The sequence below is a fragment of the Erinaceus europaeus genome, chromosome 18 (genome assembly GCF_950295315.1).
Source record: "Erinaceus europaeus chromosome 18, mEriEur2.1, whole genome shotgun sequence".
Lineage (NCBI taxonomy): Eukaryota > Metazoa > Chordata > Mammalia > Eulipotyphla > Erinaceidae > Erinaceus > Erinaceus europaeus.
In genome coordinates, this window is record NC_080179.1 from 18,250,797 (window position 1) to 18,271,580 (window position 20,784).

The 20,784-nt window shown below is 42.2% G+C and overlaps 1 protein-coding gene across 2 annotated transcripts in view; it reads right to left on the bottom strand.

The window, feature by feature from the left end:
- Positions 1–20,784, bottom strand: part of RAPGEF4 (Rap guanine nucleotide exchange factor 4) — a 375,319-nt gene that overhangs the window by 17,617 nt on the left and 336,918 nt on the right. For both annotated transcript variants that reach the window (XM_060177704.1, XM_060177705.1), the window contains 6 exons: positions 15,732–15,857; positions 15,143–15,321; positions 10,691–10,781; positions 5,121–5,171; positions 4,235–4,322; positions 3,450–3,514 (listed from right to left, as the gene is read on the bottom strand). In XM_060177704.1, coding sequence (XP_060033687.1) covers positions 3,450–3,514; positions 4,235–4,322; positions 5,121–5,171; positions 10,691–10,781; positions 15,143–15,321; positions 15,732–15,857 — 600 coding nt within the window. The remainder of the gene's footprint in view (positions 1–3,449; positions 3,515–4,234; positions 4,323–5,120; positions 5,172–10,690; positions 10,782–15,142; positions 15,322–15,731; positions 15,858–20,784) is intronic.

The following is a 20,784-nucleotide window of genomic DNA, read 5'->3' on the forward strand; positions in this document are numbered from 1 at the left end:
ATCCAACAACAACAATAACTACAACAAAAATAAAATAACAAGGGCAACAAAGGGAAAATAAAAATAATAATAAAAATAAAAAAGAATATTAAGTCTCTCTCCAGAGCCCTACCTCTCTAGTGAAAGCTAGAAATAGGCTGGGCATATGGATCAACCTGCAGACATCCATGTTCAGCAGAGAAGCAATTTCAAAGCCAGACATTCCACCTTCTGTACCCCATAAAGACTTTTGGTCCAGGCTCCCAGAGGGATAAAGAACAGAGAAACTTCTAATGGAGGGGATGGGATACATCTGGTGGTGGGAACTGTGTGGAATTGTACCCCTATTATCTTACAATCTCGTTAATCATTATTAAATCACTAATAAAAATTTTAAAAATAAAAGATTAGTAAGTCTCAGTGAATTAATTAAAACATGTAGTTGCTGGAGCAGAGAACTGACAAACGGAAGTATCCTCTTTTCTTCTCTTTCAGCATTCTTGGTTCCCTTTCCTTGGAAAGTCACAGAACTTCCTAATTTTCAGTTGGCCACAAAGAACTTTCTTTCATGTGAATAAGTTTCTGAGTGATAAATGTGAGCCAAGTGGTTAAGAGTAACTACAGGTCAAAAACTTTCTTCTTCTAGAAAGAAGCAGCATTTGATTAGAGAGATAGCTCAACACATTGTAGCACACAAGGTGCAAGCCTCTCACTTAAAATAAATAGATGTAGGAATCTTTTAAAGATATTTTTTTCTTTGGGAGTCAGGTGGTAGTGCAGTGGACTAAGCGCAGGTGGCGCAAAGCACAAGGACCAGCCTAAGGATCCCCCAGCTCCCCACCTGCAGGGGAGTCGCTTCACAGGCGGTGAAGCAGGTCTGCAGGTGTCTGTCTTTCTCTCCCCCTCTCTGTCTTCCCTTCTTCTCTCCATTTCTCTCTGTCCTACAACAACAATGACAACATCAATAACAACAATAACTACAACAACAATAAAACACTAAGGGCAACAAAAGGGAATAAATAAATAAATATTAAAAATTATCTTTATTTATATATTGGATAGAGACAGTCAGAAATCAAGAGGAAAGGGGGAGAGAGAAAGGATGAGAGACAGAGAGACACCTGCAGCCCTGCTTCACCACTCACAAAGCTATCCCCCTGCATGTGAGGACTGGGGGCTTAAACCTGGGTCCTTGTGCATTGTAACATATGCACTCAGCCAGATGCACTACCACCCAGCCCCTAGATGCCGTAACCTTAATTCTCTTGAACAGGGATTTTTTTTTTTTTTTTTACAGTTCTTGTCTGTTCCATTTAGTTAATCTTAATGATCAAAAGTCCCATGATGTGGGCAACATTTTAGGAAATCCCACCTGCTATGTCTGTCTGTCTCTCTGTCTCTCTCTCTCTCTAAATATATATATATAAATAAAATTAAGTGATTGGTTTAGCTACCATTTCTTTCAGTTTGCAACTCTAGAAGTATAAGTGATAAGGAAAATTCTTTATTTGCTAAGTTCTTCATTTCCAAAAATGGAGTTTTCTTTTGATAAATCAGAAAAGTGTTTAATTCTCTATTCTGATAAGTGGGCAAGGAATCTTTTCCACTTTGATCAAAGAATCATTCAACTGACACAACACTAGTGATGCCCAGATTCTGTCCTTGGTGGAGGGGATGACTGCTGGGAAGCATTTGCCCTCTAGCACATGATGTCTTTGAGGAGTATGGACTCATATGCTATTTCCTAAGAAGATTATGACATGGGAACTGAATGCCCAGACTCACTTCCCTACCTGGTGGCTATGCTTTACAATAATACTCACTCCCAAAGCTGAGTGGTGTGAACCTTAATGGGTTATTGGAAGGTGTCTCACATTCTCCTGGAGTTACCCCAACTAGTTGGATGTCAAGAAAACAATTAGGAGAACAGTTTTCTGACGAGACTCCTAAATCCTGTTATGGCTGACATGAAAACTTATGTGGTCTAGACCCACCAGTCGTCCTTTCCTCAGAGACTAATGCAATACGCACGATCTCTATTATCTGTGGAGGAAACAGACCCACAGAGATGTTAATCAACATGATTAACCAAATGATGAAGCTGACATCATTGAACCTTGTGTTTCTTCAAGTCCTGAGTTTTTCTTACTGCTTCACTGCAAACCATACCCCAGGCAGAGGTAGGTGCCCACCCCCAGGCAGATAGCACTGTAACACTACACCCACCCTACCCCACCCCCCCTGCAGCCCAGGCCTTTAGAAGACAAAGCACTACACCAGCAGAAACTCCACTGTGATTCAGAGCACCTAGTGGGGTTGTATTGCTATATGGGAAACTGGGGGATGTTATGCATGTACAAACTACTGTACTTTCTGTTGAATGTAAAACATTCATTCCCCAATTAAAAAAAAAATCAGAGTCAAAAAAAAAAAAAAGAAACTTCACTGCTAAGAAAGGTTTTAGCCTGACCTGCTTTACTGCTTAGCAGAAGGTAAGAAAATAAACTCCTAACCAATTAATGCCAAATAACACTATGTTTTTTTCCTGGTTTGAGGAGCGGATGGGTGCATGGGTGGGTGGGGGCTTGCTCGAAAATATGGGATATGTACCCATTTCACAGCTATTAACAATTAGTTTTTGATTATGAAGTTTTGGGGTTTTTTTTGCCTCCAGGGTTATCACTGGGGCTCAGTGCCTACACTATGAATCCACTGCTCTTGGAGGCCATCTCCCCACTGGCCCCCCCATAGTTGTTGAATGGGACAGAGAGAAATTGAGAGAGGAGGGGAAGACAGAGAGGGGGAGAGAAAGACATCTGCAGATCTGCTTCACTGCTTGTGAAGTGACCTCTCCGCAGGTGGGGAGCCCGGGACTTGAACCCAGATCCTTGCACGGATCCTTGCACTTTGCACTATGTGAGTTTAACCCTGTGTGCTACCGCCCAGCCCTGGATTATGAAGATTTTAAAGTTCCCTCTCTGAACTTCAGTGAACTTTAATGGAATAAGCCACACACGGATGGATACACTGTAATCAAGGTCTGAAGAAACTTGCATTTTTCCCTACACATGAATTAACGTCAGGCTCAGCAGATAACTCCTTTCAAAGGCATCCTAAGGCAGTCTATCTCTACAAACCTCACAACAAAATAACAACATGGAAGTCACTCTGCAACATTCTGCATTTTAGCAGCAGGAAGCCAAAAGGTGAAGAAGTACTGAGCGTGAGAAGCTAACTGCTGCTGTGAGCCTGTGAGCCGCAGCACACACATTCCAGCTTCACAAAAGAGAGCTGACAGCCTCAAACAAGTAGCCCGTTTGAAGCAAATATTTCAAAATTCCTTTATGCTAGTTACTTTTTTTCTTTTAACATGGCAGCATATGTGGAAAGCATTTCCTTTATTAACACAAATGCAAGTTTTATTATTTTTTTTAAAAACACAGTGGTTAAGGTTGTAACAGTGTACATACCATTTTTTCAAAGTTTACTAGATTGTCAATAAACGTCTTGTTCCCCTCATGAGTAAATGTCATATCTGCAAAGAAATAAAAGTCGCAGTCTAGTCACTAACAGAAATATGTCATACTAAGAAAGCACAATAGCACCATTAGATTATGCTGGGGATTTGCATAACACTGCAGTCTAAAAAAACTGCTAATAGGTCCTTTTATGTTATGTGTTTAACTTTCTAAAGTGCTTTGCTTTAGATTAGTAAAATTTCCAAATTAACTCTCAGTTTCATTATCAAGCCTTCCAAATCATAGATCTCTGCTCCTCTAGTAATCTGCCCAACCCTTTCAGAAGAGCTGGGACTGAGAAGAGATGCTGAAGAAGGTGAGGTGAAAGGATAGCTCATTCTTGCCAGAGAGATCAACTGCTTAGCGCCTGAACAAAGAACTCACTGCTCCCAGAGGTCAGTATTTCTCTTGTTATTATTATTTTATTTGATAGGACTGAGAAAAATTGAGAGGGAAGAGGGGCAAGAGAGGGGAGAAGGGGAGGGAGGGAGGGAGGAGGAGAGAGAGAGAGAGGTAGAGAGAGAGAGAGAGAGAGAGAGAGAGAGAGAGACTTGTAGCACTGCTTCACCACTTGTGTTACTTTCTCTCTGCAGGTGGGGGCTGGGGGCTTGAACCTGGGTCCTTACACATGGTAATGTATGCATGCCACTGGGTGTGCCACCATCTGGCCCCATTGTTCAATTTCTCCCCCCTAAACTCATAGCTTGCTTGGCTTGTATATATGTTCTTCGAATTACCTTTAATGAGCAAAGGCATGAAGGGGATTAGAGGAGGCTCCAGTTTAGCTACCGTCAACCTATAGGCCCTGTGGTTTCTTGAAGGATCCTACAGGAAAAATACAAAAGATGCTGGTTAGTGTCTAATGACATACACACCACCCCCTCGAGCTCTCAGCACACCTAGTCACCTGGCTGCTGTCCACAACCAGATAGCTCTGAACTAAGTCTAGCAGGGAAAGAAAGAAATGTAGACTAAATTCAACAAACTGCTCGGTGTATTAAAACAACTTCCAGCAAGTATTTTGCATTTCACTTCCTTATTTTTGTTTGAAATGGGGATTTACCTCCAGGGGGCATGAGAGAAGTCCCTTTGAAAGCAAGTAAAAAAGAAACGTGTGAAAGAGACTCCAACAAGGAGATTCTCCTGTTAAAAATCTTGCTTCCTTCCTAGGAGTTTAAATCTTCCTCCTCCTTCCTGCCCTGCAGGGACAGTCTCAACTTGTCCTCCCTGCCACCAGCCATTAACTCTTGCCAAGTCCCACTCACTCTTTCTCAGTCTGTTAACATCTCATGGCCAATGAGGAAAAATAATTTTGGCAAGCCAAGGAAAATGCAGCCTCCAGCCCATAGCCAACCTACGGTGGATGGAAAGGATTCTATTACTCTGCTTTTCTTAGTTACACAAATTGACCTTATGTGAGACATAAGTCCTCTTTTAGTTAGTTCCTGAGGGTGTCATTCATTAGTCAGACATGCTTGTTTTAGCAGCACTAAAACAGGATCATAAACTTCTTAAAGTCATACAAGGACAGATAAAATTTCTGAAATGAGAACTTCAATTCAGCTAATCAGAAATTAGATTAAAGCAGACAGTGAACAGAATAAAGGAGCCACTGTCACTTACCATTAAACTTTCAAACTCGGCATAGAACTTCTTGAACTTGCTTGGCAGTTTCTGTTAATGACAAGAAAACACCACATGCAGATGTCAGATTCAATATCTCGATGTGTATCATGTGTTACCATTTCTAGGGGAAATCTATTTCTTTTGGCTCTCAATCAAACATCTCTTAAATTGGCCAACTGTAATCTGTGATTTGAGAAAAATCTTTGGAATACAGAAAACTTGCCTTTTTTAAGTCATAACTTAGTTGAATCAAAAGCAACTATAAATGCTTTGGTGTTCACTATGTTTATAGAATGCTTTCTGAAATACATTATTAATAAAGAGGACCACACTAAAAGTGGTTTGAAATTAATTTTCCTCACCTCCTCCCCCCAATTCTTTGCAATTAGGGCTCTGGTCTACTTATTTTTATATGAGAGAGAGAGGCAGGGGTTAAGGGGTAGCAGCCTAGAGCTCCGGTACATGGCAGAGCAAGGACTTGAACCTGGAGCTTTAATCATGCAAGTACTGTGTTCTAACACTGAGATTATTTCCCCAGCTCTTTCACAATTAGGAAATTAGACTGGTCAATATATGTTTTTTGTTAAATAATTTTTATTTTATTACTAATAGTCTGTTACAAGATTTTGAGGTTACAATGTACCTCATACTCACCACCATATGTTTCCCATGAGCACTTTTTCCTTTTTCCAAGTGCTATTAAGATCTATAGTTTTACCAATTTAGTAATTTCTCAAGCCAATGTCTTATCTGACATGCGGATCAACATCACTGACTATATCAACTGACTGGTCAATACTGAAGTACCTTTTAATCTACTGATTCTTACTTTGCATAGGTCTTGAACTTTGATCCTCTACCAAGTCCACACCAAGCAGTGTGGAATATTTTCCATTCTGAGACTGGGAGTAGAGTCTCAGATGCTCAGCCCATTTTTGTTTTGCACAGGGAAGTCTACTGAGTAACCAACCACAAAAACACTGATTCAAAGAGACAACATGCACCTCGAAGCTTACTGAAGCATTATTATCATATCAAAGAACTGGAAATAAGTATCCACTAACTAAACAGATAAGATGTGGTCTACATGGAGGTACAATGACAGTCTGTTCAACCAAAAAGAGGTAAATCCTGTCACTTGCAGTAACACTGATAGATCAAGAGGTTATTACGCTAAGTGAAATAAGCCAGATAGACATCACATGCTTTTCACTCATATCTGGTAGACAGAGAAAACAAACAGATGAATTGAACAAAACAACAATATACTTTTGGACTATATAAAAAGACAAACACCTAACTCACCAATTAGACTTCTAAAATTCACGGGGGGAGGGGGGAACTTTCTCTATTCTTTCTTATACCAGAATCAGTTTGTCATAGTCTCATTTAAATACCTGCTTTTTTAAAACCTTATTTTGTTGGTGATTTCACCTTCTTCACCCAACCTTGGATGAAGCTTGAAGGAATCATGTTAAGTGAGATAAGTCAGAAATAGGATGAATATAGTTCTGATCTCAGTCACAGACAGAAGTTGAAAAACAAGATCAGAAGAGACAACACTGAGCAGAATTTGGGCTGCACCAAAGTAAGACTCTGGGGTTGGGGAGAAGGGTTCAGGTCTTGGAACATGATGGCAGAGGACCTAGTGGGGGTTGTATTGTTATGTGGAAACATACATGTACAAAATATTGTATTTTACTGTGGAGTGTAATTAACCCCTCAATAAAGAACTAAAATAAAAAACACCTTATTTTGTTTTTAAAAACAAGCCTTCTACATGTCTTCCAAAATAATTTCCCTAGAACATCTTTTCAAGTTACATTTCAGAAAAATCTAATAGCCTTACTTACAAGGAATATCCAAAGGAACGAAAAGTGGGCTGAGTAGGGGGGTCAGGTGGTAGCGCAGCGGGTTAAGTGCACTTGGCACGAAGGGCAAGGACCAGCGTAAGGATCCTAGTTCGAGCCCCCAGCTCCCCACCTGCAGGGGAGTCTCTTCACAGGTGGTGAAGCAGGTCTGCAGGTGTGTGTCTTTCTCTCCCCTCTCTGTCTTTCCCATCTCTCTCCATTTCTCTCTGTCCTGTCCAACAGCAATGCCATCAATAGCAACAATAATAATAACTACAACAACGATAAAAAACAACAAAAGGATCCTGGTTCGAGCCCCCGGCTCCCCACCTGCAGGACAGTCACTTCACGGGCGATGAAGCAGGTCTGCAGGTGTCTGTCTTTCTCTCCCCCTCTCTGTCTTCCCCTCCTCTCTCCACTTCTCTCTGTCCTATCCAATAATAATGACATCAATAACAACAACAATAAAACAACAAAGGCAACAAAAGGGAATAAATAAAATACAAATTTTTTTAAAGGGCAACAAAAAGAGAAAAAAAAAGAACAAGGGCAACAAAAAGGGGAAAAAAAAACTCAAAAGAACAACAAGGGCAACAAAAGGGAAAATAAATAAAACAAAATAAAATAAAAAAAGAAAACTGGGCTGAGAAGATCAAATCCCCAGGATAAGTGATAACATTTATGCATCTGCCACATTTGGAAATTAGTATGAAATTGTATCTTAAATAGTATTTAGTTATTTTATAGGAGACACAGGAAAAGGGTGGTGGCGGTACTGAGAGAGGACAGCACTGCTCTGGCCTAAGTGGTGCCCTGGATCAGACTCAGGACCTCACATATATGCAAGTTTTGCCCTCTACCTGCTGAGTCTCTTCCTGGCTGTGAGAATTCCATTTTGATGAGATATGTCACTCTAGGTCACTATCTTTTCTTAGCTGTATTTTTTTTTCCTTTTTGGAGGAGGGGCTCAAAGGGAAGAGGCCATATGGTAATAAAAATATGAATTCTAATGCTACTATCTCTACACAACTAATTCCGGAGTAGAGGTTCTTTTTTCTCTTCCTTTTTTCTTAATTTATAAAATAGAAAAAATATCAACAAAACCATAGGATAAGAGGGGGTAAAAATCTATTTTTATTTAGTTATTATTAGATAGAAACAGAAAGAAATTGAGGGGGGAAATACAGAGGGAAAGAGACAGAGTGCTTCACCACTCATGCAGTTTTCCCGATGCAGGTGGGGACCAGAGTCTTGAACCTGGGTCCTTGTGCACTGTAATGTGTGTGCTTAACCAGGTGCGCCACTGCTGCCTGGCCCCTCAGAGTAGAGGTTCTTAACTGGGAAACTTTGCATCACCCCACCATGACATTTGAAAATGTAGGCAGACATGTTTTTGCGGTCACAACTGGGACAGGGTGAAGTTTGAGGTGCTACTGGCATGGGCTAGGGGGCAGCACGGCATGGCACAGCATGGCGCACAGGGCCCAGCTCCATTCTGCTCCCCATGGCGATACTTTGAGGCCAAGAAAAACTGTTTCAAGCTATTGCTGTCTTGTGCTTTATCTCGGATCAGATTTCCTTTCTATGCTGAACTGTTATCTTTGCCTTGTAGTTGAACTTAAAAATTTTTTTTCTTTCTTGTGTTGTTTGCTTTGTTTCCCATGTTTTACAGTTATCAGAGGGCAGGATCCCTTCCTCACGCTCCAAGAACCATCACCACAGGGTTCAGGGGAGCTATGTGGGAAGCTTCTGGGAGGTTCTTGGCATATGCTGACAGAGAAATCCAAAGTAAAGATGCTTAGAAGGAAAAGTTCTTCCTACAGAATAGTATAATTATATTTCATCTTAGAAAATAAAGGTTTGTAAATGATGAAACTCTAATGTGTTCCTTCCAGCAACATGCAAGGGTGGAAACAGAAGTTCACCGGTGGATGTTCTCTAATTTCTAGATAAACTGAAGTCACATGCCAATAGATGTTTGACTGCATCCCTAGATAGCCTCTCACTTTAGTCTTTTGATGTGGAGGGGGACTTGGATAAAGTTTCCCACATGCTTTGATTTTTTTTTAAAAATATTTTATTTATTATATTTATTCCTGAGAAATGATAGGAGAGAGAGAGAGAAAGAACCAGACATCACTGTGCTGGCAGGGACTGAACACAGGACCTCATGCTTGAGAGTCCAATGCCTTACCTGCTGCACCATCTCCCAGATCACGCGCACATGCTATGATCTTAACATCTGGCTGCTGTACAGTGTTACCTACACTTGGGTTTCGTGCATTCCACAAGACTAGGAACCTTCTTTGATTTTCTCAACAACTTAACACTTGTTCCACTTTGTGTCTTTCTTCCTTTATTTCCAATTGAGGTAACATGGGTTTACAGCATTGTCTGTATTTTATGAGTGTCTTTTCATACCTTTTCTAAAGTCAGTTCCAAACAACTCACTCAGACTCCACAGGGGACTCGAAACAGGTTAGGGATGCAGACTACAGGCAAGGGAACCCTAGGTCTCCGGAGTCTCCAGGAACCTTGGATTACAAGGCAGGGGAGATGGATTCGGGACAACTTCATTGTTTAGGTTTTTTGGCAGCCCAACCTCTATCCTTTTACTGGCTGGAAGATGCTCAGCTGCATGGCACGCAGGCCTCGCCGACTCCCTCATCCCTATATTCAGGGGATGAGCTGGTGTGTGCTGCATCTGCCTGAAATTTTAAGAGAAATCCAAGCCAGAAGGACTTGTGAGAACCTGCCCTATTTACAATGGAAACATTTAGGAGGGGCAGAGAAAGAAAGCAGTCTCAAGAGGGAGGTGGGGAAGGAAATGTTTCAAGGAACTACATGTTTCCCATTCAGAGATGGAAAACACAAAATAGGAAAATAAGTACAAAATGAGCTGTTTCATACTCAGAGATGCAAACAGCTGCCTTTAAGCACCACTGCAAATTACGTCTCTTTTAGCTTCTCCTTGGCCTCTTTTTGTGTCCCACTTACACGTGCTTCTTTATTTTAGAAAGAGCATTTTTGGGTGTATGTTCTATTAGAGATTGGAATTTCTTCAACTATCTACCACATGGGAGGGGTCAGGGGGAATTTCTGAGTACGTAGCTAATGAGAAGATCAGAAATAGCCAGTTATCAACAAGTCACTAATCAAACTTGGAGGAGAAAATTCACTACACACCTGCATAACTTAGCCTCAGACTGAATACACAAGCCAAGAAGAGTCCCCCTGTATAGAGACAAGTCTGCCAGGCAGTTAGGAGATAGCCTTCTGGCTAATTCTCCTAGGAGTGAAATGACTTCTTGAATAAAAATGGATCTTCTGTCCTCTCTTAATTATAGCCAAGGCTTATTTCAAAAGCAAAAAGCAGACATTCCAGAGAAAAACAGAATCTGTGAGCAAAGGCTTCAAAGTCATCAGGGCAATGCTATTGATCTGTGTTATGCCTAGGAAATGTTTCATCATTATTTACATGCTGGAGACCAAGCAGATGAGGCTCCTTATATCCTCTTACACAAAAGGACAATACCTTATAAAAAATATCACACACTGAGACAACTAGCAGAAGGGGATAGGTCACCTCCCTCCGAGCATCCCACCTTTTCCATTGTTACAGGAGTGAGAGTCATATTTCTACAAAAAAGCCCTCTGGTGAGTCTGTGTTCTTCTTCTTGAGGCGAAAGACACAGCTGGATCTCAGCTGATGCTTACCTCCCACGTTAATGCCAGGCGGCTCACAGCAACATTACTTAGTCCCATGACGATGGCAAAAAAAGAATTCAGATTTTTGTACTCCTTACAGCTGAAACACAAGAAGCACGTTTAAGTCAAATGCCACTTTTGAGTGAGATTGAAAAAAAAAAAGTTAGAGTAGTATTTTCTGCTATTTATTGCTATTGGCCAAGACTCCTGTATGAGAACAGGCCTGGACAGATTTAACGCTCCGTGTAAGTTCCACCTGGGTGGGCATGCTCAGCTGTCTGATTTCTCATGAGGTTTTAGGAAGGTGATGGGTTGAGCCATTTAGGTTCAGGTTTTGAGAAGGATTTTAAATCCACCTTAGATAGAGAGGATTATTACAATTCTTTCTTTCCTTCTTCCCTTCTTCCTGCCATTCTCACTCCCCCCCCCCCCTCTCTCTCTCCAGGCTTATTGCTGGGGCTCGGTGCCTGCACTATGAGTCCACTGCTCCTGGAGGCTGTTTTTTCCCTTTTGTTGCCCTTTTTGTTTATCGTTGTTGTTAATATTATTGTTGTTATTGCTGTCACTGTTGTTGAATAGGACAGAGAGAAATGGAGAGGGGAGGGGAAGACAGAGAGGGGGAGAGAAAGATAGACACCTGCAGACCTGCTTCACCGTTTGCGAAGTGATCCCCTGTGCAGGTGGGGAGCTGGGACTCGAACCGGGATCCTTATGCATTGCACCACGTGTGCTTAACCCGCTGCGCTACTGCCAGGCCCCTTCTCTTTATTTTTGTCTCCAGGTTATTGCTGAGGCTCGGTGCCAGCATTATGAATCCACTGCTCGTGGTGGCTATTCCCCCACCCCCTCCCCACTGGATGGGACAGAGAGAAATCGAGAGGGGGAGGGGATAGAGAGGGATAGAGAAAGACACCTACAGATCTGCTTCACTGCTTGTGAAGAGAGCCCCCCCCACCAGGTGGGGAGCCGGGGGCTTGAACCAGGACCCTTGCATGGGTTCCTGTACTTCACACTATGTGTATAACTGGGTGCACCATCCCCGGCCCCCAATTATCACAATTCTAAGCCCCAAGAAAAGTCTTCTTAAACCTAGAGGGAGACAGCTCACAGAATGTGGAGATAAAGTAAAATAACCTGGAAAACTTCCAGACTTTTACCTTGTAGGTAAACACTTGCTTCCTTTGGTAGATTGAGAAAAAGTGGAGCAACACGTATGGATGCGACCACCATTTTACAAGGCAGGCCAATACTCGCAGTTTGGTGGAAAATATCCATTTACAAGTCATGATTCATAAACATTCAAATCATTTTAAAGCTGAGGTTGCTTCCTACACAGCTAACCAAGAAAATAACTTTATATTCTTAATGTTTTACTGATCTCAGTGACAGTGTTCAATTTGAGTTTGCTCCTATGCCATTATTGTTTTTTATAAGTAAATATTTCGGAATAAGACATGTAGAACAAGGGTAGGGGAGACAGCCTAATGGTTATGCAAAAGACTTTCATGCCTGAGGCTCTTAAGTTCCAGGTTCAATCCCTTGCACCACCATAAACCAAAGCTGTGCAGTGCTATGATGAAAAAAACAAACATGTGGAGCAAGACCAAAGTTTTTTTTATTCAAATGGCAATATTTAGCCCACATGCATGGCTTAACTTAAAAAATTATTATTATCATTATTTATTTATTGAATGAGGACAGCCAGAAATTCAGAGGGAAGGGGGAGACAAAGAGGGAGAGAGACAGAGAGACACCTGCAATACTGCTTCACCACCTGTGACGCTTTCCCCCTGCAGGTGGGGACCAGGGGACTTGAACCTGGGTCCTTGCACATTGTAATATGTGCGCTCAACCAAGTGCGCCACCACTTAGCACCCCATGGTTTAACTTTTTTTTTTTTAAAAAAAAGGAATATCTGGGGAGTTGGGCAGTAGCACAGTGGGTTAAGTGCAAGTGGCGCAAAGCACAAGGACCGGCGTTAAGGATCCCGGTTCGAGCCCCTGGCTCCCCACCTGCAGGGGAGTCATTTCACGAGTGGTGAAGCAGGTCTGCATGTGTCTTTCTCTCCCCTTCTCAGTCTCACCCTCCTCTCTCCATTTTTCTCTGTCCTTTCCAAAAATGACATCAATAACAACAATAACTACAACAATAAAACCACAAGGGCAACAAAAGGGAATAAATAAATATAAAAACAATTTTTTTAAAAAAGGAATATCCAACTTCTTCACATGAGTTCCCTGAAAAGGGGGAAGAAAAATTCATTTGCAATAAGTCTAAATCCTTCACCCCGAAATCAATCTGGTTATCTAAGTTGACTACATAGCAATTAAAGTCCATTTGGATTAATTTTTTTGTAGAAAACTAATTAAACTCTTGCAATCGCTGCCTGTGTTCTTCCAGAGGTAGCAATGAGTGATCCTTAAATTGTCTCTGTGGAAACAAAACAGACGTTGCAGAAGACACAGTGTCTGAGTCTACTGGTAAAAAAAGAAAGCAAGAGAGATCTTTGCTGCTGGGAGCCAGTGGTTTTCAAGCAGTTTCAAAGACACAGAAGGGAGGGAAGGGATACAGTATGACCAAGTATCATATGTTAGCCTTATCTGTGTGATCTTGAATGAATGCAAGCCCACAAAGATGGCTTTCGAATCATTGTGACTTTATCACCCTGGGTAAATCATAGTTTCTCTCTGTCTCTGCCCCCCCCCCCCCTTCTTTTTCTCCAGAGTACTGCTCAGCTCTGGCTCATGGTGGTGTGGAGGATGGAACCTGGGACTTGGAAGAGCCTCAGATATGAGAGTCTCTTTGAATAACCATTATGCTATCTTCCCTGTCCTCTATGCCTCTCAGTGTTGCCACTGAAAAAGGAGATGATAACATTTGCAATGTTGCAAAGTTGTGAGTAGGTCAAAAAGCTTAAACAGAGCACGCCAAAGATCTCTAAGATGTCACAGATAATACACTATGCCATTAAGTTGAGATCTCATTCTTACAGATTTTGGTTTACAAAACATCTCCGCTATAAGACAGGAAAGCTTAATGATATTAAAAGCATATAAACCAATTTATACCAAAGACCAAATCTATTTACTTATTCAAGTAATCAAAAGGAAGAAAGATGAGAGGTGAAAGGATAGATATATATTTTTTAAATTCTGAGTTTTAGAAAGGCTCATCTATGCTGCCTTGTAAAATAATAGTCAGAAGTCCCCAAAAGGTTTGCAGATCTTCCCCTTTTACAGCAGATAGCACCTCTTTTCTTCTTGTTGCATTCAGGGCTAACAGGCCAAGCTTAAGACAGACTGTGTTCCTTACAGTAAAGAAGTACAAATGGTCACAATTTCTAAAATCATCTCCCTCCAAATGTGCAAAGGGTTTGTCCATTGTAGAAAGGCTGTTCAGCCTGCTAGGATAAGTATGTGCGCTTTGAACCAGAAATCATCAGTTACATCTTATCAATTCTTTTTTTCCTTTCCCAAGCATATTTTCCAAATTAAGAGATACTTGCATTTGAATCCAAGGGATTTGGGTTTTCTGTTGAACCCTCCAACTTTTGGCAAAATAATCCAAGGCCCTTGGCAAGCTGATATGTGTAAAATGTCAAGCAGTATTTGCTTCTTTGTCTAGCTCTGGAAATCAGACTCTGTATGGGATCTAAACTATTTGGCTCAAGAAAACTGCCTAGCTGGGATCCCTTATGCCTCCCACCTTCCTGTGCTAGATCTCTCTGCCTTTAGAAAGGAAAGAAGCCTCCCAGGCACAAGCTGCATTTAGCATTTTATTTTTAGCATTGTGGTGATACCAAAAACATGAAAGTAAACAGGAGGTTGTCAGGCATATCTAAATAGCAAGAGAAGATTAAATTCATGTCAGGGAGCAATCTAACTGGTCCCTGCAGTAAATAAATTGTTTCCCATGAAGTGCTGTTAAATAGAATATTTATAAGATGCTAGCTTTTTTCTGCTTATGGAGATGATTTTCATGTACTGGGTTGGCTTGCCTTTATGCATTTTATTGATTTTATTCTGGCTGAGTTGGAAGTGCTGCTGCACACGCATGTTTCCACTGCCCTCTACTGGCAGGAACGTGCTACAATGCACACTGACAAACCTTTTTAACAGAACTTTCTACCCCAGAACTTGGCTTACTGAAAGACTCCTGAGATCCAAGAAGGTACAAAGTCTGAGTAATTCCAAGATGAAGAAGAAGAGGAGGAGGAAGAAAAGGAGGAGGAGAAGGAGGAGGAGGAGGAAAGATTACAGTTTGACTCCAGCATCAGAGCTGCAAGATGTTAATTTACATGCTAATGTCAAATATTACAAAAACTAGATGTAATTTACACTCTATCAAAATAAGCCTCTGTGGTTGGTCCTTGTGCATAAAGAGATCATATGTCTTGCACTATTAGGGGAACATAAGAATGCCCCTCAAATATTTTTCTCATCCTAAACTAGCAATACTTACTGGGCTGCTATCTTAATAAATTTCTTTAAGAGCTGAACACGTTTGCTGAGCTGAGAACAAAGGCAGATTTCAGTGACAACCCAAAACTGAATTTCATTAAATCTCCTCAGGAACAAATCCAAGTTAGCTGTGGTCTTCTTAAAATTATGCCTTCCAAATGTGTGATAGATTAGCTCCAGCTAGGAAAAAAAGGAAAAACAATTTCACTCCTTTGTCCCAGAATCAAAACAGCACTTAACCCTCTCCGTTTGTGAAGATAAACTGAGAAAGGTCATCAAATGTAAATACAACCACTGACCAAGATTCAACTTTTATTGCAGATCTGAGGGGCTTCAATGAGCCTTGTTAAATCTATAAACTAGGTGCTACTGGGTAATATACTCAAGAAGACATAGCTTACTGAAAATCATAAAGGCTTTTCTCTACCACACATAGACTTTACACAGGTCGTATTCACAGGCTCAGTATTTAGAGAATTCCCATGTGGGTTTCATATTGCTGTGTGTACTAATATTTACAGTTGAGCAATGCAGTAGGCTTCGTTCTGCATTGCTCTAGTGTTTGTAATGTTCCCAATCCAGCCCCTTACCTCATGCACGCAGTTGAAGAGTTCCCAATCATAGATTGTCATCTGGTATGCTAAGTCTTTGGAACTCATCAGTTCAAAAGTTCCCACTGTTCCAACAGTTGGGCCTTCCTGTTCTGGCAAGGGAGTCTATGAATAGTAATGCATAAATGTATCAGACTCTCAAAGCAGACAGACACTTAATGTTGAATACAGAGTCTGGGAAGGGAAAGGATTCTGGAAATGCAACTTTGATTTTTATGCAGAAGACACAAATGCCTTTCCTTTCCTTTCCTTTCCTTTCCTTTCCATTTCTTTCCTTTCCATTTCTTTCCTTTCTTTTCCTTTCTCCTTCCTTCCTTCCTTCTTTTTTTTTTTTTTTTTTTTTGCCTCCAGGGTTACTGCTGTGGCCCAGTGCCTGCACTATGAATCCACTGCTCCTGGCAGCCGTCTTTTCCAATTGTTGTTGCTGCTACTGTTGTTGGATAGGACAGTGAAAAATTGAAAGAGGAGGAGAAGACAGAGAGGGGGAGAGAAAGACAGACACCTGTAGACCTGCTTCACTGTTTGTGAAGTGACCCCACCCCCACCCCTGCAGGTGGAGAACAGGGGCTTGAACTGGGATCCTTGAGCCGGTCCTTATGCTTTGCACAGTGTGTGCTACTGCCAGCCTTTATTTCCTATGGGCAATACAATATGCGGATATAACAATTAAATTTTTGTGCAAGGACCCAGGTTCAAGCCCTTGGTCCCCACCTGTAGGGGGAAAGCTTCACAAGTGGTGAAGCAGTGCTCCAGGTCTCTCTCTGTCTCTCTCCCTCTCTATCTATTCCTCCCGCCTCAATTTCTGTCTCCATCCAATAATAAATAAAGAAAAGAACTAAAATTTCCTGTGCCTGATTTACTTTATACAAGGGACTGGGACAAGGAAGACAAACCAATATCCCAGAATTTGTAACTCAGAAAGCCACCCCAAAGCTGATGAGCAAGCAACTTTTGGAAACAACGAGAATGGTTTCAAGCAGGGCAGGTCTTACATTGAAGAATTGGAGGAAGTTTCTTTCTTATTTATTTTCATTTATTTATTTTCCCTTTTGTTGCCCTTGTTTTTCATTGTTGCTGTAGTTATTATTGTTGTTGTTGTTGATGCCGTCATTATTAGATAGGATAGAGATGGAGAGAGGAGGGGAAGACAGAGAGGAGGAGAGAAAGACAGACACTTGCAGACCTGCTTCACTGCTTATGAAGCGTCCCCGCTGCAGGAGGGGGTGAGGGCTCAAACCTGGGGCTTTGTGCAGTTAGCCAGGCGTGCCACCCCCTGACCCTCTTCCCATTTTTTAATCTTTATTTATTTATTTATTTCCTTTTTGTTGCCCTTATTTTTATTGTTGTAGTTATTATTGTTGTTATTGATGTCATCTTTTTTGGGTAGGACAGAGAGAGAGAAATGGAGAGAGGAAGGGAAGTCAAGAGAGAGGGAGAGAAAGACACCTGCAGACCGGCTCCACTGCCTGTGAAGCGGCTGCCCTATAGGTGGGGAGCCGGGGGTTCGAACAACCGGGATCCTTAAGCCGGTCTTTGTGCTTTGTGCCGCGTGCACTTAACCCGCTGCGCTACTGCCCGACTCCCTTGATTCTACTTTTATCCATTCAGTGATTACTTAGACTTTTACTTAGTGCCCATCTGTCACTCAGTGTATCATTGCAGATGGTTCTGCCTCTGGGCTAATCTTGAAAATGAGTCTGTCTGTCATGGGCCTTGTAGTGTAGTGAGGGACAGATGACTATAGTGAGAATACAGTGTGTTGCAACTGCCACTGCAGAGCTAGACACTGAGAGCGTGGGAGTCCACACACAGAAAAGGGCGCTAGACTGGAGGCTTACTCCAGCCATCCATTTGCTCCCGACAATCAACATGTCCCATGTCCCTTTTTTTTTTTTTTTTGCCTCCAGGGTTACCACTGGGCTCGGTGCCTGCACTACGAATTCACTGCTCCTAGAGGCCATTTTTTTCCCCTATTTTTGTTGCCCTTGTTGTTATCATTGTTATTGTTGTTGTTATTGCTGTAGGTTATGACAGAGAGAAACTGAGAGAGGAGGGAAAGACAGAGAGGGGGAGAGAAAGATGGACACCTGCAGACCTGCTTCACCACTTGTGAAGTAACGCCCCCTGCAGGTGGGGAGCTGGGAGCTCAAACCCGGATCCTTATGCCGGTCCTTGCGCTTTGCGCCATGTGCACTTAATCCACTGTGCTACCACCCAGCCCCCAGCTTGTCCTTATTTATGCCTTACTTTCTTCATCTTGAAGGTTAATAAGTATCCTCGTCACCACCATTCAGACCTAACAAAGAGATCAGCTCTCAAGATCAGAAAGAGGGATCAGAAAGGGGATCCTGTGCCTCTGGCAGGCAGCTTTCAGATCTGTGTGATAGAGACCCCACATAAGCTCTCCTGTGCCACATTTCAGGAAATGTCCATGGGGTGGCTAAAGAAAAAGGTCCAAAGAGATGTTTCTGAGAGGTGCTGGGACTTAGTGTGCAAATTCTTCTTGAGATAGAGAAGCACTTTGCCGCTTCAATTGCCTCTTCAGTGGTTCATGGAGAAAAGGACCAGCCTGCTACTACGGAGAGAGACCGGAGGCTTGGAGCCCACTCATATGAAAGTCTTTTCAGTTATCCTCTCAAAAGAGATTCAAAAGTGACAGGCCAGCACCCACCACAAAAGAATTTTGCATATTTCTTCATATTGGCATCTTCCATATACTTGTTGGGCTCATCAGTTCCTCTATGTAAGGCCATAAGGCTGCGAGGAAGGGGGCAGGGAGACAGGTGTACTAAAGAGAGAGCAAGGGAGTTGGGTTAAGCGCAGCAGGTTGAGCGCACATGGTGCAAAGAGCAATGACCGGTGCAAGGATCCCAGTTCGAGCCCCCGGCTCCCCACCTACAGGGGAGCTGCTTTACAAGCGGTGAAGCAGGTCTGCAGGTGTCTGTCTTTCTCTTCCCCTCTCTGTCTTCCCCTCATCTCTCTATTTCTCGCTGTCCTATCCAATAACAATGACATCAATAACAACAATAAAACAACAAGAACAACAAAAGGGAATGAATAAATAAATATGAGAGAGAGAGAGAGAGAGAAAATCCAAAGTCCCGGAACAGAGTGGGAGGTGCAGTTCTTCAGAGGGGTAAAGGGGGCAGTGTTCACAATAGCAGCTGCAGAAGGAAAGGAAATTGTAGCTAGTCAACCTGTGTCTGGGGAGATCTTCAGACCCAGCATTTAGAAGCTTCCTCCAGGGAGCCGGGCGGTAGCACAGAGGGTTAAGCGCACGTGGCACAAAGTGCAAAGGGACCAGTGTAAGATCTCTGTCCTATCCAACAATGACATCAATAACAACAACAATAAAACAACAAGGGCAACAAAGGGAATAAATATTTTTAAAAAAGTAGAATCAAATTACAGTGCAGTGTGATTTTAGTATAAATTTCTCTGTACTAACACTGAAGCTTAAATAGACTATCCAGAAAGTATAAGCTCCAGAATCTCAGCCTTGAACCAATAAGGAGAAATCCCTGATAGTCTATTAATTCCATATAATACAATTAAGCACTACACGTTGTTCCTGTTTTGGGCTATTTGTGCTGTTTTGTTTTTGTTTACTTTTTGCCATCAGCGCTATTGCTAGTGTTCAGTGCCGGCACTATGAATCCACTGCTCCCAGTTCTCATTGTTTCCTGTTTTTTTTTCCCTTTCCATTTTTATTTGACAAGACAGAGAAATTGAGAAGGGGAAAAGGAGATAGAAAGAAAGATAGAAAGACAGACACCTACAGACCTATTCCATCACTCAAGAAGCGTTGTCCCTATAAGTGGGGAGCTGGGGCTAGAACCTGGGTCCTTGCACGTGATATGTGTGCTTAACTGGGTGCACCATTGTCCAGCCCTCTTGGATTCATTTTTCCAACTTGATGGTGATCGTCCCAAGGACAGAGGCCTTGGGGTCATGTCACACAGAAGCAAGTTCATCAGAAGCACAAATCAGACACTGCGGAAGTATGTGTTGACGGATCAGAGAGTTTAGCCAACATTCTGCACTGTAGAGTCACTCCGTTTCTGACTCTTCCTCACAGGAGTATTTTTAAAGAAATCACTAGAAAACTGGAAAAGGAGTTCCATGCTATAGCTTTATGGGGCAGGTGAGGTTCAACTACTTCAGAGCAGGATGACATAACTCACAGTCCAGGGAACAGCAGAGTGTTGATTGGGAAGAAGTTAAAACAAGTTTCTGCCCTGGATACTTGTTGCAAAACAAATTCCTTCCAATTACTCAGGACTTCTCACAAGGAAGGCTGCAGAATGGTGTGCAAATAAACAGAGGCTTAAAAGGTTAGCATCAGCCCCACAGGCAGCTGGAGTCTGCCCACATTCTCCACCTAGACACACTACATCTGCTGTGTTCTCTGTGGCTAAGAACCAGCTGGCTGGAAAGCCACATGGCAGACACATCAGACAGCACCTCTGACAGGGCTACAGCGTACTCAGAGCTTTTCTTTCTTTCTTTCTTTCTTTCTTTCTTTCTTTCTTTCTTTCTTTCTCTTTCTTTCCTTCTTTCTTCCTTCCTTCCTTTCTATTATCTTTATTTATTTATTGGATAGAGCCAGCCAGAAATTGAGAGACAGAGAGGGGGAGAAATAGAGAGACACCTGCAGCACTGTTTCACCACTTGAAAAGCTTTCCCCCTGCAGGTGGGGGCTTGAACCTGGGTCATTTCACTGTAACATGTGCGCTCAACCTGGTGTGCCACCAACCAGCCCTCCCTTTTTTCTTTACTTTTTTTTTTTTTTTGAGAGAGGAAATAGACTGAGAGAGAAGAAAGAGGGAGAGAGGGAGAACGAAAGAAAGGAAGAAAAAAAGAAGGAAGAGAGGGAGGGAGGAAGGGAGGAAGGAAGGAGGGGGTCAAGCAGTGGTGCCCCTGGTTAAATGTACACATTACAGTGTGCAAGGACCCAGGTTCAAGCCCCAGTCCCCACCTACAGAGGGAAAGTTTCACCAGTGGTGAAGTAGGGTTGCAAGTATCTTCCTGT